Source organism: Leuresthes tenuis, unplaced genomic scaffold, assembly GCF_036924035.1.
Source record: "Leuresthes tenuis unplaced genomic scaffold, fLeuTen1.0.hap1 SCAF_13, whole genome shotgun sequence".
NCBI lineage: Eukaryota > Metazoa > Chordata > Actinopteri > Atheriniformes > Atherinopsidae > Leuresthes > Leuresthes tenuis.
Window position 1 is genome coordinate 18470336 of NW_027325367.1, and position 24768 is coordinate 18495103.

Sequence of the window (24768 nt, forward strand, 5' to 3'; positions counted from 1 at the left end):
TGCTTTTCTTGGCACTGTTTTTACACTGCACGTGTTTACTCAAGAAAATGCTGTGATTACCTCTTTAGCCCCGAATAAAACCTGTGTCATCGTCTCCCCGCTACGCCAATTATAACGCAGTTTTTGACATTTTCAGCAGCAGGCATGTTGCTTCTTAACCTTGCCGTTTGCGGGTAAACATTCTGTTAGACCAGAAGAATTCGACAATTATGACATTAAGAATGTGTTTTGGGTTTTTTTTTAGGGGGGAGGGGTTGTAACATACAGTATCCGCGCTGAATTCTGACAAAATAAGGCACGTGCTGATTGCAGTGTGGATAAAAAAAAAATACACATCTGCAGCGGATTTTATGGCCTCCACTAGTCATGATCTTGACGTTGTGTCGTCAGACTGCAATTAAGTACACAGAGAAAGAGAATCTTCTGAACAACTGTGGCAAGTTCTCCAGCAGGTTTAGAAACTTTTATTCTCTTTAAAGGCGAATGATTGATTTAGTTCTAGTTCTATTTTTTTTGCATGTATGGAGCTGATCAGAAAAAAAACTACTTTTCATGGGATTGTTTGCCAAAGCATCCTCTCTTTCATTTACAGCACAGTTTAAAAACACATAATCCTCTCTCCAGATTGCATATGCTCTGTGTGCCTGTGGATGCCTGCAAAGCCCTGCTCACAATGTATTTCATATTAGAAAATTGAGCTGAACAATGGGGTGATCCTGACCTACTTTGAATGTTAATTTGCTCTTGGATTTCAGCTTGGTGGTACATCTATTTCACGCTCACTGCTTGGCCTTGTCTCATAGCTCTCACATCTGTCACAAGCACCGGAATTTGTGGCTATCGAAAATCTTGAGAGGTGCGTTTTCGCTCGTTGAATTATTCAGCCCAGAGATCCAGGTGCAAGTTCACAAACTTTTATTCGTGACACATTCAAACCTTTTGCTTGATTTGTGCAATTGAATACAAACTTCGGTTTCCTCCACTAAAATTAATGCCTTGGCGAATTCCATTTTGAGACATATTTCCTTGAACTTGTATGGTACAACTCTAATATAAATTGCAGCATATCTTGGTAGCCAGTGCGAAAAAAAGATGTCCGAGTTATGCTACTACTGTCTCAGGTATTTTTTACTGACCAAATAGAGATGGCATTCTTATAGGCAGTGACAACAGCCACCTCATGATTTCCCCCTCTGCTCGTGTGACAAAGCCCGTGTGATATAAATTCCATCATTAGGACACTTTGAGGAGACACTTTGCAGGGAATGAAGCGTTGTCCTAATCCACAACGTACTGTAGATGGACTGCATGCCCGCAAATGGGAAGCTTTAGTGCACCTGACCGTAAAAGTTAGAACGATTGCGTGGACGTCAACGGAGTTGTAACAACTGACAACTCAACTCTGATCCTCCCTTCAATGTCTATATCTTAGAAACAGGAAGCTGATTCACAACGAAGGCACATCAGTCCCGCCTTTCACTAAAGTTCATGGAGGTTACAGGTTGCCACTTAAATGTCATCCTGACAAAGAAATACAACAAAATAATTGTCAAACAGCTGCCTGCTCTCAGGCTATGTCCCATATAAAAGGAACTTTGAAGGAGAGGATCGGTCTTGAGAGCAGAAAGGCTGCTGACAGGCAACTTCCTGCTGTCTTTATAGTGGGTGAGGGATGAATCCCAGCCCGACATGGAGGAAAGGTTCTCAATTAGCCTCACTGATGAGCAGGGAGGAGGTGAGCTGCAGGGACTAAGCAGGAATGGCTCCGTTTTGATCCCAGAACTGGAGTACTAAGAAGTTATCCCGCTGCTACTTTAGTCATTATGGACTCTAAGGATGTGGGGATGGTTACAACTCCAACCATTTTATGAAAAGTGATCCCTGCTTTTGAATTACGTCACTCTGGTCTTGAGTCCCAAAGATACCCACTCCTTGAGGAGATGGAAAATGCATCATAAATCCAGGGAGAAGGGTTGATGCTGCTATAAATCCAGCGTGACATGACTGCTGCATGAACCTCCTTGGCTCTATATTTACAGTATGTGGGCGTTAAATGCCACATCATAGGCCGGAACTGCTCTAATCGCTGCATTGTGTAGCTGTGTGGCCGACTTCTAAACGCCCTTTCCCTTCTCCTCACTCCCATCGCTGCTGATTCTCAGGGCAGGAGGGACCGTATGGCACTTATTACAAGTTAATGGATCATAAATTGAAACTGAAAGTTCAATAAAAGAGCTCCATTCGTATGCACACATAGTACATAAACACACATACACACTGCTCGCCGTGAGATTTCTCTCAGAGCCTCCGACCTCAGAGTTCCTCATTTATTATGCTCAGCCATTGCCGAGTTTGAGGTCATCTTTTAAAAATTACGGCTCTAAATTGACGGTCTTCTAAGTTTTTGCTCATTTACGAGGTGTTCTGCCCTGCTTGTCCTCCACTGTGAAAAGCAGAAATAGGTGTCAACCTCTGGAGTTTTTACTTAATGGACTTCTGCTTCCTACTGGTTACTCTCTTTGCTGGTGAGTTCATCTTGTTGTGGTCTGTGAGTGTGTGTGGGTGTTTTATGTGTGCTTGAATAACGTTCACAGCCTTTTTTTTATTCTAAGCCTCCAGAGAAAGTTAAAAGCATGTGATCTGAAACCACACTGCTTGTCTCAGTTATGAAGAAGAAAACAGACATAATATCCAACAGTTTAGCTGTGGGAGTCTTCAGACTGTTCAACCCACTGCATTTCAGGGGAAAATTAAAGCAAAAGTACAAAGCTCACTTAGGTAACAATAGCTTCCAATGAGAGGTCACAGCGTCCTAATTCCTGAGCTGCATCAGATTAAATCTGTAGCAATGAATAATTACACATCAAACATGCTCATCACAGCATTCCGGCAAACGTCCCTCCTCTCAATTCACCACAGCAAATGAATGTGTCAGATTTAGCACATAGTGGATACAGTGTTCTGCTGGTGAACCCCTATCCGCAGTCCACCGCTATGAACACACGACAATCTCAGAAGATTTCAGCCACACCTCTCATTCTACTACACTGGCCAAAAAATAAGTTTTTATTTATTTTTGTCATCTGTTTATAACAAGAATTTATTTGGCAGCGATATAATGTCCCGTGTAGTATCATGAATAAAGTATTATCCTTCAGAAATTCAAAGGTGCGTGAATATGAGCTCATCAGCATGCTGGATGCCTCTGCCTTTGTTCTTTTATTTAGTCAGATTGCTTTGTACACACAGTGTGAATTAGCACCTCTATCCTGATTTCTCACATAATCCCATGGAGACATTTAAATGAACCCACCATAGCCATCACCATCGTCATTGACTCCATCACTGTCTGCTCACTCAAGTAATGGAAGTATGGATGTGTATGATTGTTTTCCTCAGCGTTCTCCCACCACATTGCCTTTGTAGCATGGTGCTCAATTGAAAAGTAGTGTGGGTTGAGGGATTCAGGTATAACACCCACTGTGTTGCTAAAAAATAATTAGGTAGATGTGACATGAAAGCTGACTTATATACTTACTGTCGTGAATAATAAAACTTACTGTGGCTCATTTTTGGCCACCTAATATTATCACGCACATATACCCTTGTACTCAACCCACCTGGATTTCAGCCTCTTTGCATCTGGAGTGGCCTCTCACGGGGTGCCATACTCACATTCATCACCTGCTCTAACTGGTAAAACGATTATGCGCAGACACACAGTCTCAACCAGATCCCAGAAATAGACATTTGGAGTAACAACCTGCAGGACGGAGCTGACCACTCTACCATAAGGCCAGCTGTCCCACTGGAATTGGCATCTGATCCAAACATATTCATACACACATCATGCACCTGTTGCATGACTTTTTCGTGACATGTTTTGGTTCCTTCTCGAATGTCACATTCTCATTTTTTTTTTACTCTTTTCCTGAATATACACTTGAGACATTACACTGTTTAGTATCTGCTGTAGCACCAGAAATTCTCCATTACAAGGAGCAGTAATGTATGATGGCACAATCATCAGTTTATCAAACTTTTTAGTTATGTTCCCTCTGGAGGCAGGAGTGGACGGATGGGTCAGCAAAATATCTTGCGATGTGACCTTTGTTGGTTGTGTTTTCTTCTCCTTTTTTTTTAAAGCTTCTCTTTTTTTAACCCAGAGGGTATTAAACTGTGTGGGTAAACATAGTGAAAGGGTACATTTTCGGCCTCTTCTACCTCACCCAGTTGAATGCACCTTGAACCTGCCCACGCTTACATTTTAACTGTGGCAACAAAGTTTTCTTTTGGTCTATCAGAATTGTTCTGCTGCACCAACAATGATTTGTAGGATTTTAAAAGCTGCCGACATATATTTAAAACTACAGGTTATGAACAGTTAATTTTGTTTGGAGAACCTCTGTGATTTTGAAAATGTAAGCATGCAAGTAAAAGAAGACTAGAAGCATTTAAAGACAAAAAAATAGAATCCATGCTGCCGTGTTTCTTTTAGAGAGAAGAGGCTTTCTGGCAATCCTTCCAAAATACTTGAAATTGTACTTCTTAATTGTACCATCATGACTTTCAGCACTCAACTTTCCAACTGAGGCCTGTAGAGTCTGAGATGTAGCTCTTTTTGGAGCTCGGAAGACTGAAAACTGCCTTGAGCGTTTTCTACTTGTGAAGAATTGTTCTCACTGTACATCTATGGACTCAAAACTGTTTCGAAATGGTCTCATGACGTACAAAGGACATTGCTCCAGAAGTTCAACTTGCGGCACCTGGCTACCATTTACCCTTTTAATTACTATGAATGCAGCAATTTGGTTTAGTTTTTCGTTTAAAGGGAAATAATAGCACCAATATGTCACGTGTCATTGTTCATCCGATATATTTTGATGCCTAAAACCTCAAAATTCAATGAGAATGTACTTTTTTTTTCACATCCCTGCATGTATACTGATTTCTTGGCAAAAACTGTTTCCCGATTCAACTTTATTGTTTTTCTTTGGGGTTTCCAGTCAAACGTCTGATCTAATCTATGAAGGTATCAAAGTTAAGGGTTTCTCTCTTAAGGGTACTCTTTTTATTAAATCTCCGGAACAAGCCCAGCGTTTTTGACGTAATGCCCTTAACACAATGGAAATAGGTCACAGAAGTCCATGAGGTGCTCACTTGCGTGTTATCCAACTAGCAGTAATCCCTCTGGCGTTTGTTCTTCTCCCCTTGTATTTTGAAGGGTCCCATGGGAGAGAAAGAGAGACTAAGAGCAGGGTGAAATGGAGACTGGAGTTGGTGAAAGAGACAACGGTGATGCTTTTAGAGTACCAGGCCATAAAAAGTACCTTTTTTCTACTTGATAAAGAAAAAGGGAGGAAGTGGCAGAGGGGAAGGGGAGAGAGGGAGAAAGGTACGGTGCTTAAAAAGACGCAGATTTGTGAGGCTGAACATCAGTCCTTGCATTCAGGGACTTGTCTTCACGTCTTCTGAAGTCATACCACCCTGACTTAACTGTCTGAGCCCCAGAGTGTTTTTCTCTCTTTGTGAGTTTTATTCTCATTCCTATTCACCCTCACTTCGTCGTCTTTTCGGCGTGGTGACTGATCCCGTCATCTCCTCAGTGGAGAGAGACGTCTGTCTCTGAAAACGGTCAGCAAAATGGAGAGGGGGGGTATTGTTCCTGTCATCAGAGCTAGAGAGCAGGCGACAACGTGCGTATCTGAGCTTTCATGTGACATGTATGGTCATTTTTGTCCTGAGCACCATCTTTAGTTTTTATCCACACTGTATGGGTTTGCACGTGTATGTCGTTAGAGTTGCAGTGCAAGGAATAGTTAACGTAAGCATGGATGAACCCTGGTCAACAAATAGTAGATACTACTTTTGTCAATGAGAGTAATTCTGTATCTAACTCCACTTGTCTGGTTCATTTGATTTTTTTCATAAAACTCTCACGCGTTCCCTGTTTTTGCACATGCTGAAACGCAAAGGCTAAAGTTTACAATTGGTTTTGCAGAGATTCTGCAAATCAGACATCGGTTCCTGCTTCTCCTTGAAGAGCTAGCAGTTCCTCTCTGCTAGTTTGAAACATCTCAGCGAAGGCTGCTGGCTGGAATTGCTCAGGTTTGGTTCAGCCAAGCCGAGCATGGGAAGCAAAGACGAGGCTTAAACACGTCCACATGCCCTGAAGCGCGCTTTTCGAGAAAATAATGCACACGACGTAGGCAAGGAGGGAGGAAGAGGAGGAGGAGTGCAAAATGTTAGCATTCAGAGTGAAGAAGAAAAAAAGTAGGCACAAAGTGACAGGCATGAAGCGTCAGGGTCGCCCCCATGTGATGAAGGATGTGCTCGTGAGTGTGTGGTTGTTGGGATGATGAAATTAGTGTGGCTGCCGTCAACGTATGCCAAGATCACTGTTTGCCTGTAGATGTTAAGTTGTGTGTATTTGTGTGTGTATGCTTTTTATTTGTGAACCCACGTCTTGTACTTACACCCTTTACGACTGTAGTTTGTGTGTCACTTCATTTACTTGCGTGTGTGCAATCAGCAGTTAAAGGTTAAAAAAGGAAGCTGAAAAAAGGTGAGAGTAATCCATCGCTACTCTTATCTCTTGAAGGAGCACATTGCTGCAAATGGTTGCTCTCACCAGCGCGCACACACACTCTTGCACACACGAAGTGAGAGTCACACATTGTTTTGGCTACAGGCTACAACTGGTTCTAGCTGGATTTAAAGCTACAGAATTTGTTTTTTTGTCTCCCTTCATTTCATTAGTGTTGAATATGTTTCTGTGGGCTGACGACTGCTTCATCCCTCACTCTGTTCTGCTATCTAAGAAATAAATATTGTAGTCTGCATCTATATACATATCTATATATACAAAAGAAAATCATTTTATGCATTTCACAGCGCACTGTAAGCTGATTTCGGAATGTCTGAACAGACCATAATGTAACCAAATTGCTGCTGAGCTTCTTTCTGAAAATGACAGCCATCATATTGGCTGTTAAGATGAGGTCATAGTTCGAGCCTGAGAGGGCTGCTTGTCGCTAACTGTCTTTGGCGCCCTACTCTTCCTCACCATCTAGATCACGTAGGCTATAAGGGCTCTTTCACGGTGATTCATGTTTATTTCATTGTCCCTTTTATAGCACCACCGTTCCCCCTTTTAACCCCTCACCTTCCTGCATGTGGCTAAATGTTCTTGCAGCACACGGGAGAGTAAGTTATCAAAGTAATAAATATTAGATGGCCTCAACTTCAACTAGGAATGCCTGCTAATCCTTTTCAAGTGCTGGATGGGGGCTTTACCTTCTTCCCGCACTAATTAGTTTGTTATTTTTGCAAGCAGCTGCACTGTGTTTGTTTAGATAAAGTAAAATGTGTTAGAAATGGGGCAAGAGCAAAATTCTTTTTTTTATTACAGATGATCCTGTTAAACGTTTACTTGACTTGATTTATTACATCTTGATGATTTATTACATCTCAAATTTTTTGATTGGCACTTTAATTGTATCTTTTCTACACAAAAGAAAAGGGGGGTATGGGGCAGGTGCAGCTAATCAAATATACTTGATTTATCAATCATCACTAAGGATGAGCATCTCTAGAAAGCACCATCCAAGAGCTACATCTCAGACTCATTTCAAGTACAGTTTAGGAACAAATGTCTTTCCTGAGATCAAAGTGCAGATGTTTGCTCATAATGCACAGCAGCAGGTTTGGAGAAACCCAAACTCAGCGTATCAGCACAAACCAACTGTCAAGCACGGTGGTGGAGGGCTGATGATTTGGGTCGGCCATGAACCCCTCTGTATACCAAAGTATCCTGGAGTCAAATGTGAGGCTTTCTGTCCGAAAGAATCAAGATGTTGCAATGGCCCAGTCAAAGTCCAGAACTTAGCCTGATTAAAATGCTGTGGCAGAACCTTTGGAGAGCTGTGTATTCAACTGCCCTCAAATCGCATCGAACTGAAGTAAAATATCAAAGAATGGGCCAAAACTCCTCCGTGAAGATGTGACAGACTGATAATGTTATACAGAAAATGATTACAAGCTACCTAATAATGACGTCTCATGAGCTTTACACACACTGCTTCTTAGTTTGTGTTAACTGGATAAGAACAAAGTCTAATTTGCCATGTGACATTGTTCATCTGAAGTCATGTTTGAGAAACAGATAATTTTTGTTATTGTGGCCCGTTATACCAAAACCTTCGAATTTCTTTTTCACATGACCGTGGGTTAACTTCTCGTGTAGACTTACATGCGGAGGGTTTCCTGTGATTGAAAAACTGCTGAAAAACTTTCACTTCAACCTCATAATGATAATTACAGTTGTGAGTTTTATGTTGGCTCCCATATTTCCCACGAGGCAATACAAATATGGAAACTGTGCTAACGTCAGCAGTAAACATACTGTGGAACCAGGAAATTTCCCGGTGTGGAAAGCACAGCGAATCTCAGAGAAATTATGTCGGTGCTGCTTCACAAAAGAAGTCAAACATGTGATGGGATTTGTAATGTGATAAAATGACTGAATAACTTTTTCTCCCTTAAAATTTCAGTGTACAGCTGCTAACTGCTGCCCCTGCAGCGTGGAATGAAAACGTGACGGTCCTTCGGGTTGCAGCCATGTAAACATGTGCGCAAATGCAGTGTGAGTCTGTTTTAGATAGCCATTTTAATAATTTTTCGCTTTTTGGCCCTCCTGCACGTGTTTGCAGAGAGTAACACATCGGCATACTAAAGCTACATCACGCTCATGATGAAAGTAGGTGTGAAACACATCCTTAAACATGAAAAGATCCCTTCGCCAAACAAATTAAATGTTTCTTACTTGTGCACGACCTTGAAATAAGCTGCGATGTCGGTTGATGGAAAAGCTTGCGGCATTACTTAAAGTGGCATATGTTAAGAGTAGCATGCAGCTTCATGCTCCATGACTCTATCCACAAGCTGCGTGTGAACTGACAGAGACTGATGTGGTGAGGTGGAGGCCCAGCCAGGCGCCTGACAGGAGAGATAATAGCCAATCAGGCAGCGCCACTCTGGATGATTGACAGGCCTGTTTCATGCAGCAAGCCACTGCTCAGACAAATACACCACGTATGCACAGAAATGCACAGAAATGCACCTGCTTTTACGCACACACATATATAACAGCCCTTGAGATAATCGACGGAACTGTTTACTGTTGGGTAAATTTTCCTAGAAAATTACTGGTAGTCCAAAACTATTTACTGATTATTCTCTGTAGAATATAGTCATCAAATTGTTTGCATCACCTGCACAAAAAGCCATTTTTATGGTCAAATGTATCCCTGGCAGGCAGAGGAAATAAATAACTCACAGACAGACGCCGATGCAAAGCGATGCAAGTCTATCGAAGGGTGTTCTGCAGAGTGCTGGATAATATGAAACCCATGCAGTGCTCACTGCCGTCACTTTCCATTTTGACTGAGGATGGCAGCTGTCAGGCTGATGCGATGGTCGGCATTCAGGAGACACACTGTCAGAGATTGTTTGATTGTGGAGGGGAAATAATACTGACTACTGATGACTCCATTGTATTCCAGTCATAGTCATTTAAAAAAAGGAAAGCATCCAAACATTCACGAGTGCTGTGTCCTCGGTTTGCGGCAATTCAGTCAACAAGCGACCCCATTAACCCCTTAAAACTTCAACTTAAATCATCCTTGAGTCCAGTCACTACCAGCTCTGCAACTGTAAGGCCGAACTCCTGAGATGGCTTAGAGAAAAACTGTTTTATGTACACAGCAAAAGCCAGGTTTTCCTTAGGGTTCTACCCAGTTAAAGCTGACTTTAAATGTTATTCACTCTGAAAGCCCAGCAAGACTGTTTCCATACATCACCTCTACTATTAATTGCACAGTGTTAGCAGTAGGGGTGCGGTCACAACATCCCTCCTTCTCTCCCCCTTGCAGACTCATCCTCAGCCCCTTCCTCCTCATTCCAGCTTTCGCTTCGCACAATTTCCTGAGTTGATGGGATTGGACCTCAGGCGCCTGCCCCCATTCTTCAGACACCTTCCATTCCTCCATCGTTCACTCCCACCATTCACTCCCCCAGGGCCCCCTTCTGCTGTCACTCCAAAGCTCATTGCTTACTCCACGGAGACTCCAACATCAGCAGTAAATAAGGAGCACACACACACACACACCGACGGTTACAGTGACTAGCTTGTCACAGCCAGTAGCCAGGGGGATGCCTCCGGCTGCGTCCATACTAATGCTGATAAATTAGGAAATGACATTTACCTTTCCAAAGTTTTCCAAACGATTTTGCAGTTTACCGTGTACCAGCTGCATGTTATTCTGTTCCACAAGCCACCGGAGCTTGTTTTTCTCTTGTATCCGAAGAGTTACATGTCAGAGCGAGCCTTCAGAATACTACTGCGTCTGATTTCTTGAATACGGAAAGAAAAGTCTTTTGTCACAAAGACTTTTGTGACATTTTGTCGTTTAAGAAACACTCACCCTGCACAACGCCGTCACTGTGGTTTCTTTCTATTTCCCTCCCATTCGCTTACCTCAGAATGTTTCAGGTGAGATGATAAAACCACATCGTGATGGTTGGGTTTAAATGTTACACAATGCCTAGTTAAGATGTTACCAAAACCTACATTCATGGATCCTAATTCCCATTCTGCCACCTGCCACCACGCTGTCCTACAGAAGCCAATAGATTAATCACCATCTCACAATTTACAACCATTACCAATACCACAGATTACTAAACAGTTACTAAAATCAGCCCACCCCTAAAACTCTAAATTATGATACCACTGAGAATTATCAGAGGGTCGTGGGGTTGTGGAAGTGCTTAACGGAAGCATGCTGTTTTGCTCCTAACCCATGTATAATTGTAGCTTGTCGGCCACAGTGAGTCATACTCTGTCACAGTCAAGATGTCGCTTTCTTCTGTGTCTGCCTCATTTCTCCTTGAAGTAGTTTCCATTGCTCGAACATTTTGAAGTTTACAGGCATTTTATTTTATTTATGTACTTTGTAAATATTGCATTAAAATGAAGTTGTACCGTTCTATAAGTAATGATGGTCTCTGAACTCTAAATGCAGTTTTTTTTTGTTTGTTTTTTTCCCCTGTAGGGCATCTTTTGAAGAATCTTTGAAATCATAGTTCTTAGATATTCATTTTAAAATCCAGACGCTTGTGATTTTCTGTTGCGGGAGTGATACATGTGAAAATACTAATAAGTGTTGGATTTGTAGTGGTATTTGTGGGTTGAGTGAGGTGAAAGCTGAGAAGGAGAGGCAGGTATTTAATGAAGCATACAATTAGGTGCAGTAACACCGAATCCCAAACCAGAGGGGCAGCTCTTTAGCACTTGTCTTAAGACACAGTTTCACTTTGTTTCTCTGGAGAGCCATTAGGAGAACCTCCATCCATCCTTCTCCACACTCCTATTCTCTCTGCACCCTTTCTCCAAATCCCACCTCTCAGCCTCCACATCTACCTCTGGCTTCCTTTTGGCCTGGTCTCTTTTGTTTCCTCTCTGTCACTTCATTTTATGTTTATCGCTCTCTTTGCCTCTGCCTTTGTCACTCTTCCCAACCCAGTCTCTGCGTGCAGACATCAAATGCAGTCTCAGACAGGTCGCCCGCCACGGCTTCGCAAGGTTACATGAAATACAAGATGAGAAAAGACGTGTCAGGGTGACTATTCACTTTCACCTCTTAGACATGTCATGTGACATTTTTGAAGCTGTCAGGAGAAGGACACGTTCGGTGCAGTTTGTATGCAGTTTCCAACTGGAAGAATCCCTGACAGATCTTACGCACACAGCTTTGCTTCTGCTAATGTCAGTGCTTTTGTGCCCTGATTAAATTCAATAAATGCACGCAACGCATTGGTAGTAATTGGCCTGTGAAATATTAACATGTGACATATTCCGCCAAATCTCCCTCCACCATAAGCCTGTCTGATAATGCCGCCCGCCTTTGAAGAGAGACATCACCCATGATGTTCCAAATTCATTTGACGTGCGATGGTTCACCATTGAGCTAAAAGCCGCACAGTTGCACGGTTAGCTTTAGCCCTTTAAAGAGAAGCTTCAAAATCACATTGTTCATTTTTGGCGACATCAAGTCAGCCACGCTGAATTCCACCTTCAAATGAAGCAACTTCCCCCAGCTTTGGTAAGAAGGAAAAGAGAGAATGGACTCAATGGACAGTGAGGAGGAGGGCTGTTCTTTTTATTTTACTATTAAATGTATTGTGTTGCATGACACTGCAACCTTGAATGACTTCTCTCCCCGAGGGTGTCGCACACAGAGCAGTAGCTAAAAGCAGATCTAAGCTTTCTATGTTTAGGTCTCAGACTAGAGGGTTGTTTATCAGCAAATACTGTGCAAACAGCCATTTGATGTGTTGGATGTCATCACACATTGATTTCACTTCACTAGAGAAGTCTCCTTGGGACTAGCACAAGTGCTGGTTGACTGACTAGGCTCAGTGTGCAGTGAGGCCACACAACGGTAGCATCTCCAGCACAAGCCGGTTTCTTATAAACCTAATTTTTAGGAAAGTTGGGGAATTTTCACAACATGATATAAAAAGTTTAAATCACAAGTCCAAAGAATTGACTTTCAGCATCTTCATTGACCACCTTCTTTGCATTTAGAATATATAAACAAATTTGATGCCCCCCCAACGCACTCCAAAAAAGGCTGGGATAGAGGCATGTTTATCATTTTGGTTGCTCATCTTTCATTTTAATTACACTTTTTAATCCTTCGGGAACTAAGGATACTTATATGTACAGTTTTGCAAGGAAAATCTGTGCTCATTCTTGCGGAATGCAAGATTTCATCTGCTCAACAATCTGTGGTTGTTGTTGTCTGATTATCTTCCTCGTAATGCACAATACTGTATCATGGGGAGACAGTTTTGGACTGCAGGCACACACACACACACACTCTGTCTGTGAAGTCACGCTGTTGTAAGTCGTGTAGAATGAGGTCTGGCATTGTTCTGCTGAAATAACCACTTACCTCCCGGGAAAAGATGTTGCCATGATAACGACATATGTCTCCAAAATCACAATACACACCTCTGCATTAATGATACCTTCACAGATAATGCAATTCATCTAAGCCATGGACGCTGATTCACCTGCATCAAAGACGCTGACTTTAGGGATGGGAATTGATAACATTTTTACGATTCCAATTCCATTTTCGATTCAGTTCTTTATCGATTCCCTTATCGGTTCTTATTTGGAAAAAAAGGACAACAAACAGGACGATTAGCATCTACTTTGTTTAGTTTAAAAGTAACATGAGTCATGATCTTACAAAGACGTGAACTGGAGGTAGTACTGCCAGCCTCTGGCTCTGAGCCAGTCAGATTCTGTCTGGCGTGATGGTAATCTAAATGTAATGCATGAGAAGGCATTCATTTAGTGTTAACCGTTACTAATAGCAGGTTTCACAATGAGGCAAATGTCACTAACATGATAGGCAGTGTTTGTTAGTTAGCAAGTTACCTGCAGTATTAGCCGAGGACATGCTAACGTTGCTGCTGCTGCTGGGTTGAGATTCACTAACATCAGTCTGGAGCGGACCAAAAACGTGACATTCATTAATATTTATTGCATGTTGGTAGCATTTCCTCCCTTTGATGAAATATCCACTTCACAAGTAATGCAAGTTGCCCTGTTGTCGTCTTTTTTAGTGAAGTGTAACCAAACTTTCGGCATTTGTGCCACTTGGTCGCCATGTTTACTGTTGACTGCTGGCTGCACTGGACTTCCCCGATGCGTGGCTTGCGTAAGCTACGCAACAGAAGTGGTGATGTCATTCGCGCCCATTGGAATCGATAAGGGAATCTTTTGAAAAATTGGCAAACGATTCCAAGGAATTGAAACACTGGGAAGCAGTTCTCAACAAGAACCGGTTTTCGATTCAACTTGATTTACGACTCTCTGACTGAACTGATCCACAACAGCCAATTCTTGCTCGGAAAGACTAAACCTCCGATGGATCCTCCTTTTATAACCAATCCTGACACCCTCACCTGAAACCAATTCATCTGCAGGTTCCAGTCTCCTAAATTTTTAGTGTGTTGCTTGCATGAAATGTTGAATTTGGTTATATTTTCTAAATACAGTGGAATTTGTCACTGAAGATACTTAAAATAATTTCCTTGGACTTGTGTGTGATAAAAATAAACAAACTTTTAAAAAAAATTTCGAAAAAAACTTTTCTGGCTTCTATTGCATCATAGAACTCTTTTGATTTTATTTACATAGTTGAAGTCTCTGTCCTCCCACACCGATAAGAGACACTGTGATGCCCTGTGATGATCGAGGAGGCAGAAGGTTGCAGACCACAGCCCTACGAGGTGGCAGAGCGCCGTGCTCAGAGGCACTTGATGTCAGAGTAGAGAGAGAGCTCAGGCAGCCTGGCTGTGTGTGGCGAGGAGGAGCGGAAGAGAATGGGAGATGGTAATGAAGGAGCTAATTGCTTCCAGTGGATTTTGAAATCGAACTCCAGCCCCCAGTGCTCAGCCCAGGCAGCACACAAATGGAATATTGATGACTATGGCGAAAATGAGGGAAAATGACCCTGCTACGTGATCAATATGAAAGCCACAGATCTGTGCAGAACATGTCTCAACAGGCAATACATTTCCCCCGTTTTTTATGGATCAGTATACACTTACCACAGACTTGATATTGCTGAGGTGTGCAAATATTACATTATATCAATTTGCCCCCTTTATAATTTATAGCAACAATGTGTCATTGATGGCTTTTACAACTGCACAGGAAATTCAGTAATTACATCATTATAATTAATACACATATGGGAAACGATTCAAAAAGGGCATAAACATTTACTAGGTGTTTTATTGTCTTTTGCTGCTAATATAATGGCCTATATGGTTGGAAACCAAATTTTGGTTATTGCAAGTTATGAGAAAAATAGGGAAAGTGGAGGCTGCTTTTTCCAGCTTTTGTTTTTTGTTTTGTTTTGTTTTGTTTTTTGCACATTCGCATAACTGCCGTCTAATAATGAGCACAGAGTTTGGTATGAACCAGAGATTAAACTCTAGACTTCATGAAAAAGCTCAATCAGCTAGTTCAGAAATCAAGAGGGGGTGGGGGGGGGGTATGTTACTCAACCATAGCTGTATATAATTTAAAGTCTTAGCTCCAGAACAGTTTACATTAAGGAGCAGATTAGCGAGAGAAACCAGGACAGCTTTTCATACTGGGCTGTTAACGTGCTCCGTGTAAGAAAGTTTTTTGCTTATTGTGCTATGGTTTCCATTCTGTCTGGAAGGTTGCACAAGGACACAAGGACAAGTGAGGAAATTGCCAACATTATAGGACTCATCATGTAGGAATTACAAATGTCTTACAAAGTCTTAATGAGAATCATTGCATTAGTTGTTGTACTTAATCGCTTAGGGCTGAAGGCTTGGGCTGACTGAGTGACTCTGACCATCTCTATGCCTGTGCTGTAAGTGTAATGCAAAAGAAAAGGAAAAAAAAACAAACAATTTATTTTAATCATGTCACTCGGAATCTCTCTGAACTCTATAAACCTGTTTTGCAATTTGAGCAGCAATCCTTAGACAACCTAATTAGAGTAAGCTGGATAGATGAGGGGGAGTTGCCATGACAATAACCCTTCCAGCTTGGGTCAGGTGAGAGCAGACAAGATCAAGTTTCTGGAGTTTATCTGAAGGATTACAATGCTGCAGGTATACAATTGGGCTTAGACATAGCGATTCTTCCTTAGATTCTTTCAGTTTGTGCCTTTCACATTCTAATAGAGGTAAAATGCGTCACAATTGATAAACCAGAATCCGTCTCACCAAATCAGTCCTCTAACCATGTTTATCTTTCAGTTAGGTACATGCAAGGGGCCTCTAACCTAACATGCTCAGCAGTATCTATTGTTGGAAGTGCAAACTGCCTTTCCCTTGTCCGGATCTACAATGATGTCGGCTCAAACGAGGAGCTAGTGTAACCACGTTGCTCAGATCCACATCAATATTTGATTACTCATCGGGACGGTGGAACTGACAGGTCACATCTTGTGTAATTGCACCACTGACATTTTGTTTGTGACGTACAACACAATACATGAGCATAACTCCCCATGCCGTGGATGCCTGAATGTTTTCCTGTATCTCCATGTCGCGCTGTCTCAGTGGTAATAATAGGTCTCTACTCCTCTGGCACAGCAATGAGGGCTTTCAGTGAGCTTTTGTTGCCTCCCGTTCTATTTCCCCTCTTGTGTCTGCGTCGCGTGAAGACTTATGTTTGATGCCGGAGGATGAATTTCTATATGAGTGGAATCAGCTCCCCATCATCTCATAGCCTCACTCTGCTTTCCATTTGTTTCTCACACAGTGTACACATTCTCATTTTTCTCTCCATCTGTATCTCTGCCAGCTCCACGGCGCCGCTCCCTCGTGTTTATGCATTGTCTGATCCAGCACAACAAATGAAAGCTTTCCAGCTCGAAGGCCTTGCGCTTTCTAACCCTCTCTTTTCTCTTGTGCTTCTTCGTCCTCCCTTTGTTCTGACTTGTCTGTGACCTCACGAAGGAAAATGCAGGACATAGTGAAGATGAAATTACTCAGAATGAAAACTGTTCTGTTGGCAGATAACGACGTACGTTGACAGTTCTTCTTCTGAAGGTTGAAATTTCTGAAAGGTGATGCATTGAACGCCGTGTCCTTGTCTGTAACAAAGGAATTCAAAATCAAACTGATCCCTGCGTAAGAGGCAGCAAGGGATGTGTCAATTATTTCAGATCATGAGGAAACAATACACCTCTGACCCTCTTTCTGTCCACATTCTTCACTTTCTGTCAACCCAGCAACTTTATTTTAGCTCTCATCCTTGATCCCCCGAGTCTCACCTTACTCTACGTGCTGATCGAAAAAAGGAAGTCATTTTGCTACAGTAGAGTGATATAAAACTGTAAAATCAGACTATGTTTGATTTATGTTGGCCATTAGCAGGGAATAGTGTTCCATCATAAGTAGTCAGCCTGTCTAGAGGCTGTATGTGAAACCTAAACCCACGGTCACACAGATAGGATTTTATGATCTCAACTGAATGATGGGATTATCAGAGCTGTAATTATGGTGAGCAGTGTATTTGTGTGTGAATGTGTGGGTGCTTGCTTGATGTAACCTTCTCCTTCAGCATGCACCAGTTGCTCAGGCTGCCTCACCATCGATGCGGGGACAAACACGGATGCTTGGTTCATGTTTAGATGAATTTGCGGTTAATGTGAGAATCAGCGCCTGGCTGTCGTCCTCTTCTAGATTTAGATTCCCTAAAAGTAACATTTAGGTTCTTTCCTCTTGTATTTTCAGCGAGGGAGGAGAACGTGGCCACCTTCCGTGGCTCGGAGTACTTCTGCTACGACCTGTCGCAGAACCCCATTCAGAGCAGCAGCGATGAGATCACGCTGTCCTTCAAGACCTGGCAACGCAACGGCCTCCTACTCCACACGGGGAAATCGGCAGATTACGTCAACCTGGCGCTAAAAGATGGGGCGGTTTCCCTCGTCATCAATCTGGGCTCTGGGGCCTTCGAGGCCATCGTGGAGCCAGTCAATGGAAAATTCAATGACAACACCTGGCACGACATCAAAGTGACACGCAACCTGAGACAGGTAACCAGGGGTAACGGTGATAGACGGAGTTTGGAGACAGGCCTTTTTATCTTTTCTTTTATAAGCTACCTCCAAGAGCCTTTGAGAGGGAGCTGCCATTAAGAAGGTCACCTTTTTTCTGATTGGTTGTCATTTCATCACTACGATTCAGAGACATGGTTGAGCTGGACCTCGTTTATTTGTCTTTACGGTGACACAAATTCCTCTTCATTTGCTTTCATTATCTTATTTCTTTCATATGAAATCAATTGTTAATGAAACAGGAAAAAGCAGTTCTATGGCAGATGAATGACGTTATTATTCAGATCTCTACTTTCCCAGATGCTATTTTTGCTTCTTTTTATTGACATGTTGAGCACAAGTTCCTTGTTTATCCATTTGAAAGTTATCTGACAATGCTGTTATTTTTCACTTCAATGGCCACTGGCAAGAAATAAGAAACTCTTTGAGGATTTTCATTTCATTCAGCTGTTTTTTGTTGTAAACGGGGAAAAAAGAAATCACAGATGTAGCTCAGAACTCTTCTTCAACAGCTGCGTGTTCTGGGTTTGTAAGAAAAAAAATTCTTAAACTTGTTGTAATTAATATATTCTCTTATTTGCATTTTTTAAAACAAAAACCTCTAAATAACAAAAGTCTAAATATGCAGAGCAGGCTGCAGTTAAAAGAGGGTGCTTGTAGAACCTTGAAGAGCTGCAACTGGCTGATTTGACAGGAGACATGACCCCAAGAAGAGAGCTGTCTGTTAAAATAAAGAAAAGGATTATAAAACTCCTGCAAGAGGGTAATTCAAGACAAAATGTGGCAAAACAATTTTGGTTTCCAGTCAGCTGCGTCTAATATTTTGAGTGAGTCCAAACAAAACAGGAAGTTTGTAATAAGGGAGACACGGATCAACCAAGGAAGACATTTAAGTGTCAGGTGATGCCAGTGGTGATGTTTGAGACTTGATTGAAAGAAACCAGCTGAAGGAAACAGGATTTATGTCCAAAATAAGCCAAATATAAACCATTAAAAGCTTAAAAAGAAGAATGATCGGATGAATGGAAAGATTCAGCAATGAACCACCAGTCTGCATTTAGCAGGGAGATGATGCTGGCTGTTGCCAAGCCGATAGAAAGCAAAGATGACTGTCTGAAGAAAACTGACAAATGTCCACATTCAGGCATTAATGTCTGGGAATGGGGGCCATTACCTCTACAGTAAATGCACAGGAGCACTTTGAAATGTTGGACTTTCTTCACTCTGTCAATTAAAAGGAGGTTTGGTGATGCTGAGGTCACTTTTCAGGGCAATAATGCCTGCGAACAGTCCAGATCCCAATCTAATAGTAAATTTAAGGTGGAAATTGGAAAAATGATACATGAAAAGGCTCCATCCTGATAAGTTGATCTAACCCTACACGAGAAAGTTGGAAGCTGACTGAGAAAGAATATAGTTTTTTCAATTATGGCGTCCTCAAAGAATTCAAGCTGTCAGAGGACCTATTCCAAAAGCAACGGTATTGATTTTTTATGGTTCATAAAGCATTTGCTACTACTTGATCTGGAAAATAGTACGGCTTTAATTCCAACTATTTTATTCAATTTATTGGAGGTATGATTCACAGAGACAGAATGTTCAGCTGATAAATGAAAAAGTTGGATATCATATCTACTCTTGTGCTTTTTCTACAACATTAAACAGCTTAATGGACATCCCCCGAGAGTGATGATTCTATATTTCTTGCCACCGGTTGTGTTAGGTGCCGTTGCTGTCTCCTTGCTATGAAAAAACTGTTGCTGTTGTTGTGATAGTGTCACACTCTTTACTCTAAACCGGGCAGTGTGTCTGCCCTTTGAGCCAGCCATTAACGCTTTGTCACTTTACACTTATTGTTCAATATTTTCCTTCTGTTATTCAGAGTTAGCTTGTCTGTTATCAATAAGTGGAGCTAATGTGAATCAATAGAGGTCTTCAGAGGCTTTAGAGAGATGGTAAATAATTGATATGAGACAGTAGTGCATGGAGGTTAGCGCTAACTACAGAATGTAGGGTTGTTTCATTGTTTCAGTCGACCTTTAGTTTGTCAGGTGAGGCAGCACAGAGCGGCGTGACATATAAATGCCGATTTTCTGACTCTCTTTGACAGTAAGCCTTTGTCTCAATGGTTGGCCCAGAAATGCCCCAACAACCATTATGCCGTTTTAGAGGGTTATAAGCTGAGAGGCAAAGGCTGTTTGCCTGCTTTCTTCTTTCTCTCTACAGATCTGTCTTTCTTTCACTGCCATTTTATCTCCTCTTTGAAAGGCGCACTTTGAAAGACTAAAAGTGGGAAAAACACTACATGTTTTGTTAGAATTCAAGCCATCCTATGCAAATTTTGATCTGGAGGTCACTACATCTGACGGTACTTCTTCGTACTTTTTTTTGCAGGACTCTCATGTAGAAAATTTGCCTCGGATGGCACTTTGGTACTGCTGTGGACGTCTGACAAATCATGTAGCGTTTATTTGCCACCACACTAACTCATCCATGATATAAGTCATTTGTTTTTATACTAACCAGTATCTAACCAACTAATGTACTAACTAACTAACATCCTTATTCTTCATCATTGCTTTTGGTTTTTTGTTTTCTGTCCATCCTTATTAACAACCTTTTTTGTTCACTATTCTGTTGATTTCCTTTCTTCCCCTTTTTCTGGAAAGCAATCAGGCATTGGACACGCTATGGTAAACAAACTACATTGTCTGGTAGATATCATTCTTATTGTCTTTTTTTTGGGTTTGCCGTGTGTCCCCTCCCCCTCTCTTCTTTTATTCGTTCTCTTTGAGTTCCATCCTAGACACTCTTATCAAAAAATGAGGAGATGGGTTTGTATTACCAGGCAATTCTTTCTTCGCTTCTTCTCAATTTCCTCCCTGACCTGCCAACAGCCTCCTTCTTTATCCCACAATCCCCCATCCTGTTCTTTTCACTTTGGCTTTTACTTTTTTTCCTCTTTGTTTCTTCCACATTACTACAGATTTCCAACAAGTAAAAAAGACACAAATTTTTTTTCAAAAATTGACCTCTTTGCCTTTGTCAGGGCAATTTTATTTTTCTTTTATTTCTTTTTTCCACACAAAAAGTCCCCATTTTTTGTGAGGACTGTCGTCCAGAACTGACAGAAGCTTACCACAATTCCTAAGATGGTGACCTCGACACCGAGCCTGAAAAGAGAATCTACCAAAACGTGGCAACCCTTCATTGCGGGAGCTCTGACAGTTGTTTCAAACTCACTATGGCGCATGGCATGCCCACACTTCATTGAACATCCCAAACTCATGAAACCTCAGCCCTGCTGCCCAAGAATAACCACTAACAATCTAATTCATTCACTCACCTTCCACCCATCACTCACTTTGCCCTGCCTGTGTGTGTTTTTTGTGGCATGCTGGTGAAAGTGGTGTTTGTGTGTGTTTTGCTAACTCTGATAACCCCTTGGCCCATATGCAGAACATTTCCAAGAATAAGCATTCTGATCTAGGATTCTGGGTCCGGTCGAGTGACACTGATGATGTAACCATGACACCTGAGCTTAAACCTGATCAGAGATCAGCAACAGCTATTCTGAGCATTTGTTTGAATATGGGCCCTGGTCTTGATCATGCATGAGCCTCTGTACCGCGTGTTGCATGTTCCAGATTTGTATGGCACCATTGATCCACTTACTCCCTTACATGTCCGGTTAAGTGTGTTTAATTTGCCTTCTAACAGTAATGCCCTCCGTTTGCACATTGACGTGGTGTGAAAAGCCTCCCTTTGTTTTGCATGGTGCGTGGATATATAGATGTAGACCTCTGGAAGCAAGGAGAGAGTGTGAGACTGTTGGTGTGCGAATGATCGTGCGTGTGAGTGTGTGTTTGCAAGTGTCCAGATACATGTACTGTAAATGTGTGTCTGCAGTAAGAGATAAATCCCGAAACCTAAGACAAGTGGAATCAATTTGTCCTTGGTTTGAACATTGTACTAACCCTTCCCCTGACCTGAAGGTTCAGAATCAAACCTAGGATCCATTCTCTTACCCCCATCAAAGATAAAGAAAATATGCCTATGCCATATTTTCTTTACCTGTCCTGTGAATCCTTTAGCAAAAAAAATAAAAAATTCCATTAACAAAATCCAAACGCTGTCTGGTCCAAAAACAATCGCATCAAGGTACTAAATCATTCTGTTAAATACAGAAAAAGTTCGCAAAGCTCATTTCGAATGCAGACCAAGGAAAGACGTTTTTTCTTTTTTCTATACACAGCACAAATTCAAATACCAGAGTGTAATGGCTTGGCTTTGGCTATGTGTTACCCTCCGACAGGTGACAATCTCCGTTGATGGGATCCTCACCACCACTGGCTACACCCAGGAAGACTACACCATGCTAGGCTCAGATGATTTCTTCTACGTTGGGGGGAGCCCCAGCACTGCGGACCTGCCAGGATCCCCAGTTAGCAACAATTTTATGGGCTGCCTTAGAGAGGTAGGAGAAGCTCAAAGAGAGCAGGTGCATTATTAGTATGTTCAATAAGTCACTGTAAATTATATATATATATATGTTTGGGAACTTTTGTTGTCATGTATGTGAATGTCTCTCCTGGTGTTTCTTAACCAGTACAGCTGTCTTTGAAATGTACAAAAACAGCAATCAACACACTTCCGACACTGCAAGGCATGAAAGACTGAGCAAAGACTCAAATTGCATTGTCAATTAAAGCTGCTGAGTTGGCTGAATCATCTGACTCTCAATATTCCCCCGCTTAATCTCATTCATAACACTTACTGCAGCTTGTGTGTGAGAAAATATTCCAAAATTGCTTCTGTCACATGTAATTTGCAGCATCAGCTTGAGTGTGCTGCTAAAACGCCTCTCGACGGGCAGCAATCTGGAAGAAATATTTGCTTATGATGAAATGGGGGAAAAGCGCAGTTGTTTTGGAACACTTCTAATATATTTGCTGGCTCTTCGAGCCAAAAAAAATGTATTAAGGGCCTTGTTATTTACCTGCCCTGTTTTGCCCGCCATTACTTACTCTGCAGCAAGTGATGATAATAAAGAGAGGGCCGCTGGCTCTTCGGGGCTGTAAAAAAAATGGACTTCATCGATTTCTGCACTTTAGTAGCTGTTTCCGACTTAGTGTTGTGTGTTTACGTGGGAGTCGGTGGAAGTTTCTGTCCTCATATACTTTACAGTACTGTGCCATCCTTCATTTCTTTATAATTCTCCTCTGAAGATCCTAACTTTCTGAGAGTCTTTTTAAACGAGTCTTTAGCATTAGTTTTGCAGACTTACTGAAGACCTTTCAAAGGTTTTCTTTGGACATGAACTGCCTTTTCATTCGTTTTTAATCCCGTCCTTGTAACTGGCCATTTTCAGACGACTGGGATTTGTGTTTGTTAAGCCACTTAACACGCATTTAGGATTCTTTCAGAGCATTAAAAAGGCCCCTAACTCAAGGGATGAACCAGTCTTGTCTTCACATAACAAATAACTTAGCAAAGAACCAATTTTTAATGTATCTTTTGGACCGTTGTTTCGAGCTCACAAAGACACAGCAAACACTACTCTCTTAATATACAGACATATCTCATGCAGAGCCTCAATTCTCTGGTCCTGGCTGTTTTTTTCTCCCTACGCAATCCTTTGTCAATAGCTCGTTAAGTCTATTGATGTGCCGGCTAAAGGTGCGGGCTGCAGTCCAACATGTGTGCCTACACACACAAACACAGACACTAGGTTTGGGTGTGGTTATGGGAAAGTCACCTTGTCTGCTATTCTGTGGGTTTTGACAGAGCATATCAGACTGCTGTCCCTTCAATCATTTGCCTCATCCCTCCTAAACCTGCTGTGATCTCTCTGTGGGCTTCTCTCACAGAGACATATTTACTGGCATAGTGCATGCATTTCCCGCAATGACCAAGCCATGTCTGTGCTTTTACCCAATGTTTTCACCTCCCGACTTTTCACTTTACTCAAACGTTTGGTGGATTTTCCATAACCGATCACAAAGTGATTCACGTAGATAGCACAGGTCTTGACAGGAGCTACCTCACTGTACTTGTTTGTATCATCAGAGTCATAGACAAACAAATGCAAGATGGTCGATGGGAAAGAATGCTCAAAATCAGCACAACAGGCACCCTGAAATAAAATGTTTCCCTCTGATGGAATTGTGTTCCTTTTGCACCATGGAAGGATTCCAGGTCTTGCAGTCAGCCCAGAGCATGGCATGAAACCTAGATGAACACGTATGCCATCACTGCAGAGCAAGTGTGGCAGCTGCACATGTTTCAAAGGGTCTCTAAGCATAGCTAAAACATGCTAAGCATCAAACTGATGTGAGTTTATTGCCTCTGAGCTGTTGTGTGTAAAGTCTAAAGCGTAATCGTTTCTGTTTGAATCCCTCATTAGTTCTTTAGTTCACTCCAGATGATTAATTTAAGTTGTTTGGAGAGGGAATGTGGCTGTTCCTCTGTTCACTGATTCGCAGCACGTTCTCACACAAGAGCCGAATTGATCCCTGCCTGACCTTCCTCACCTGTACGCCAGTGTAGGCAAATATCAGAGACTCAATGAGATGCAGCTGCTCTTTAATCTGGCAGGTGCTCCACAGTCTCTGATAATGTTTACTTTGTTAACGCAACATTGATAAAGCTGCGGAAATGTCAGTCCATCGAAAAGATCAGAAATGAAAAAAACTGAATGTTAATAGTCATCTTCATGACTGTGAAAGTTCTGTCACAATATCTTAGTGGTTTATAGATGAAAAGCATAACATGCAGTACTGTGCAGAAATCTTGAGCCACTGCTCATTTCTTTGCATTTTGCTTCCGAGCACACTTTCTTGTAATCTTTTAAGATGGTCTTGAGCAGTTGTTCTCCAGGCTTTCTGAGGCTTTCACGTCCAGTCCCTGTACCTGACCTGATGAATATGCCCATTGTTGGCTTGTTTAGCTGCTTAACACTGACCTATGAATCATCCAAGCGTAAAAAGTCACCTAACTCAAAGGATGAACCAGTGCTGCGCCTACACAGACAACTTGCCTCTAAGCTGATTTTGAATTGTATCTTTTGGTACTT

The 24768-nt window shown here is 41.8% G+C and overlaps 1 protein-coding gene across 4 annotated transcripts in view; it reads left to right on the top strand.

Moving 5' to 3' along the window:
- nrxn3b (neurexin 3b) overlaps positions 1-24768 on the top strand; it is a 279140-nt gene that overhangs the window by 48443 nt on the left and 205929 nt on the right. For 2 of the 4 annotated variants that reach the window (XM_072362417.1, XM_072362418.1), the window contains exons 1-3: positions 17618-17672; positions 20363-20386; positions 22009-22170. In XM_072362417.1, coding sequence (XP_072218518.1) covers positions 20384-20386; positions 22009-22170 — 165 coding nt within the window. In that variant the 5' untranslated portion in view covers positions 17618-17672; positions 20363-20383. Of the gene's footprint in view, positions 1-17370; positions 17673-20362; positions 20387-22008; positions 22171-24768 lie in introns of those variants that run through there. The other 2 variants (XM_072362420.1, XM_072362416.1) reach the window with 2 other exon arrangements.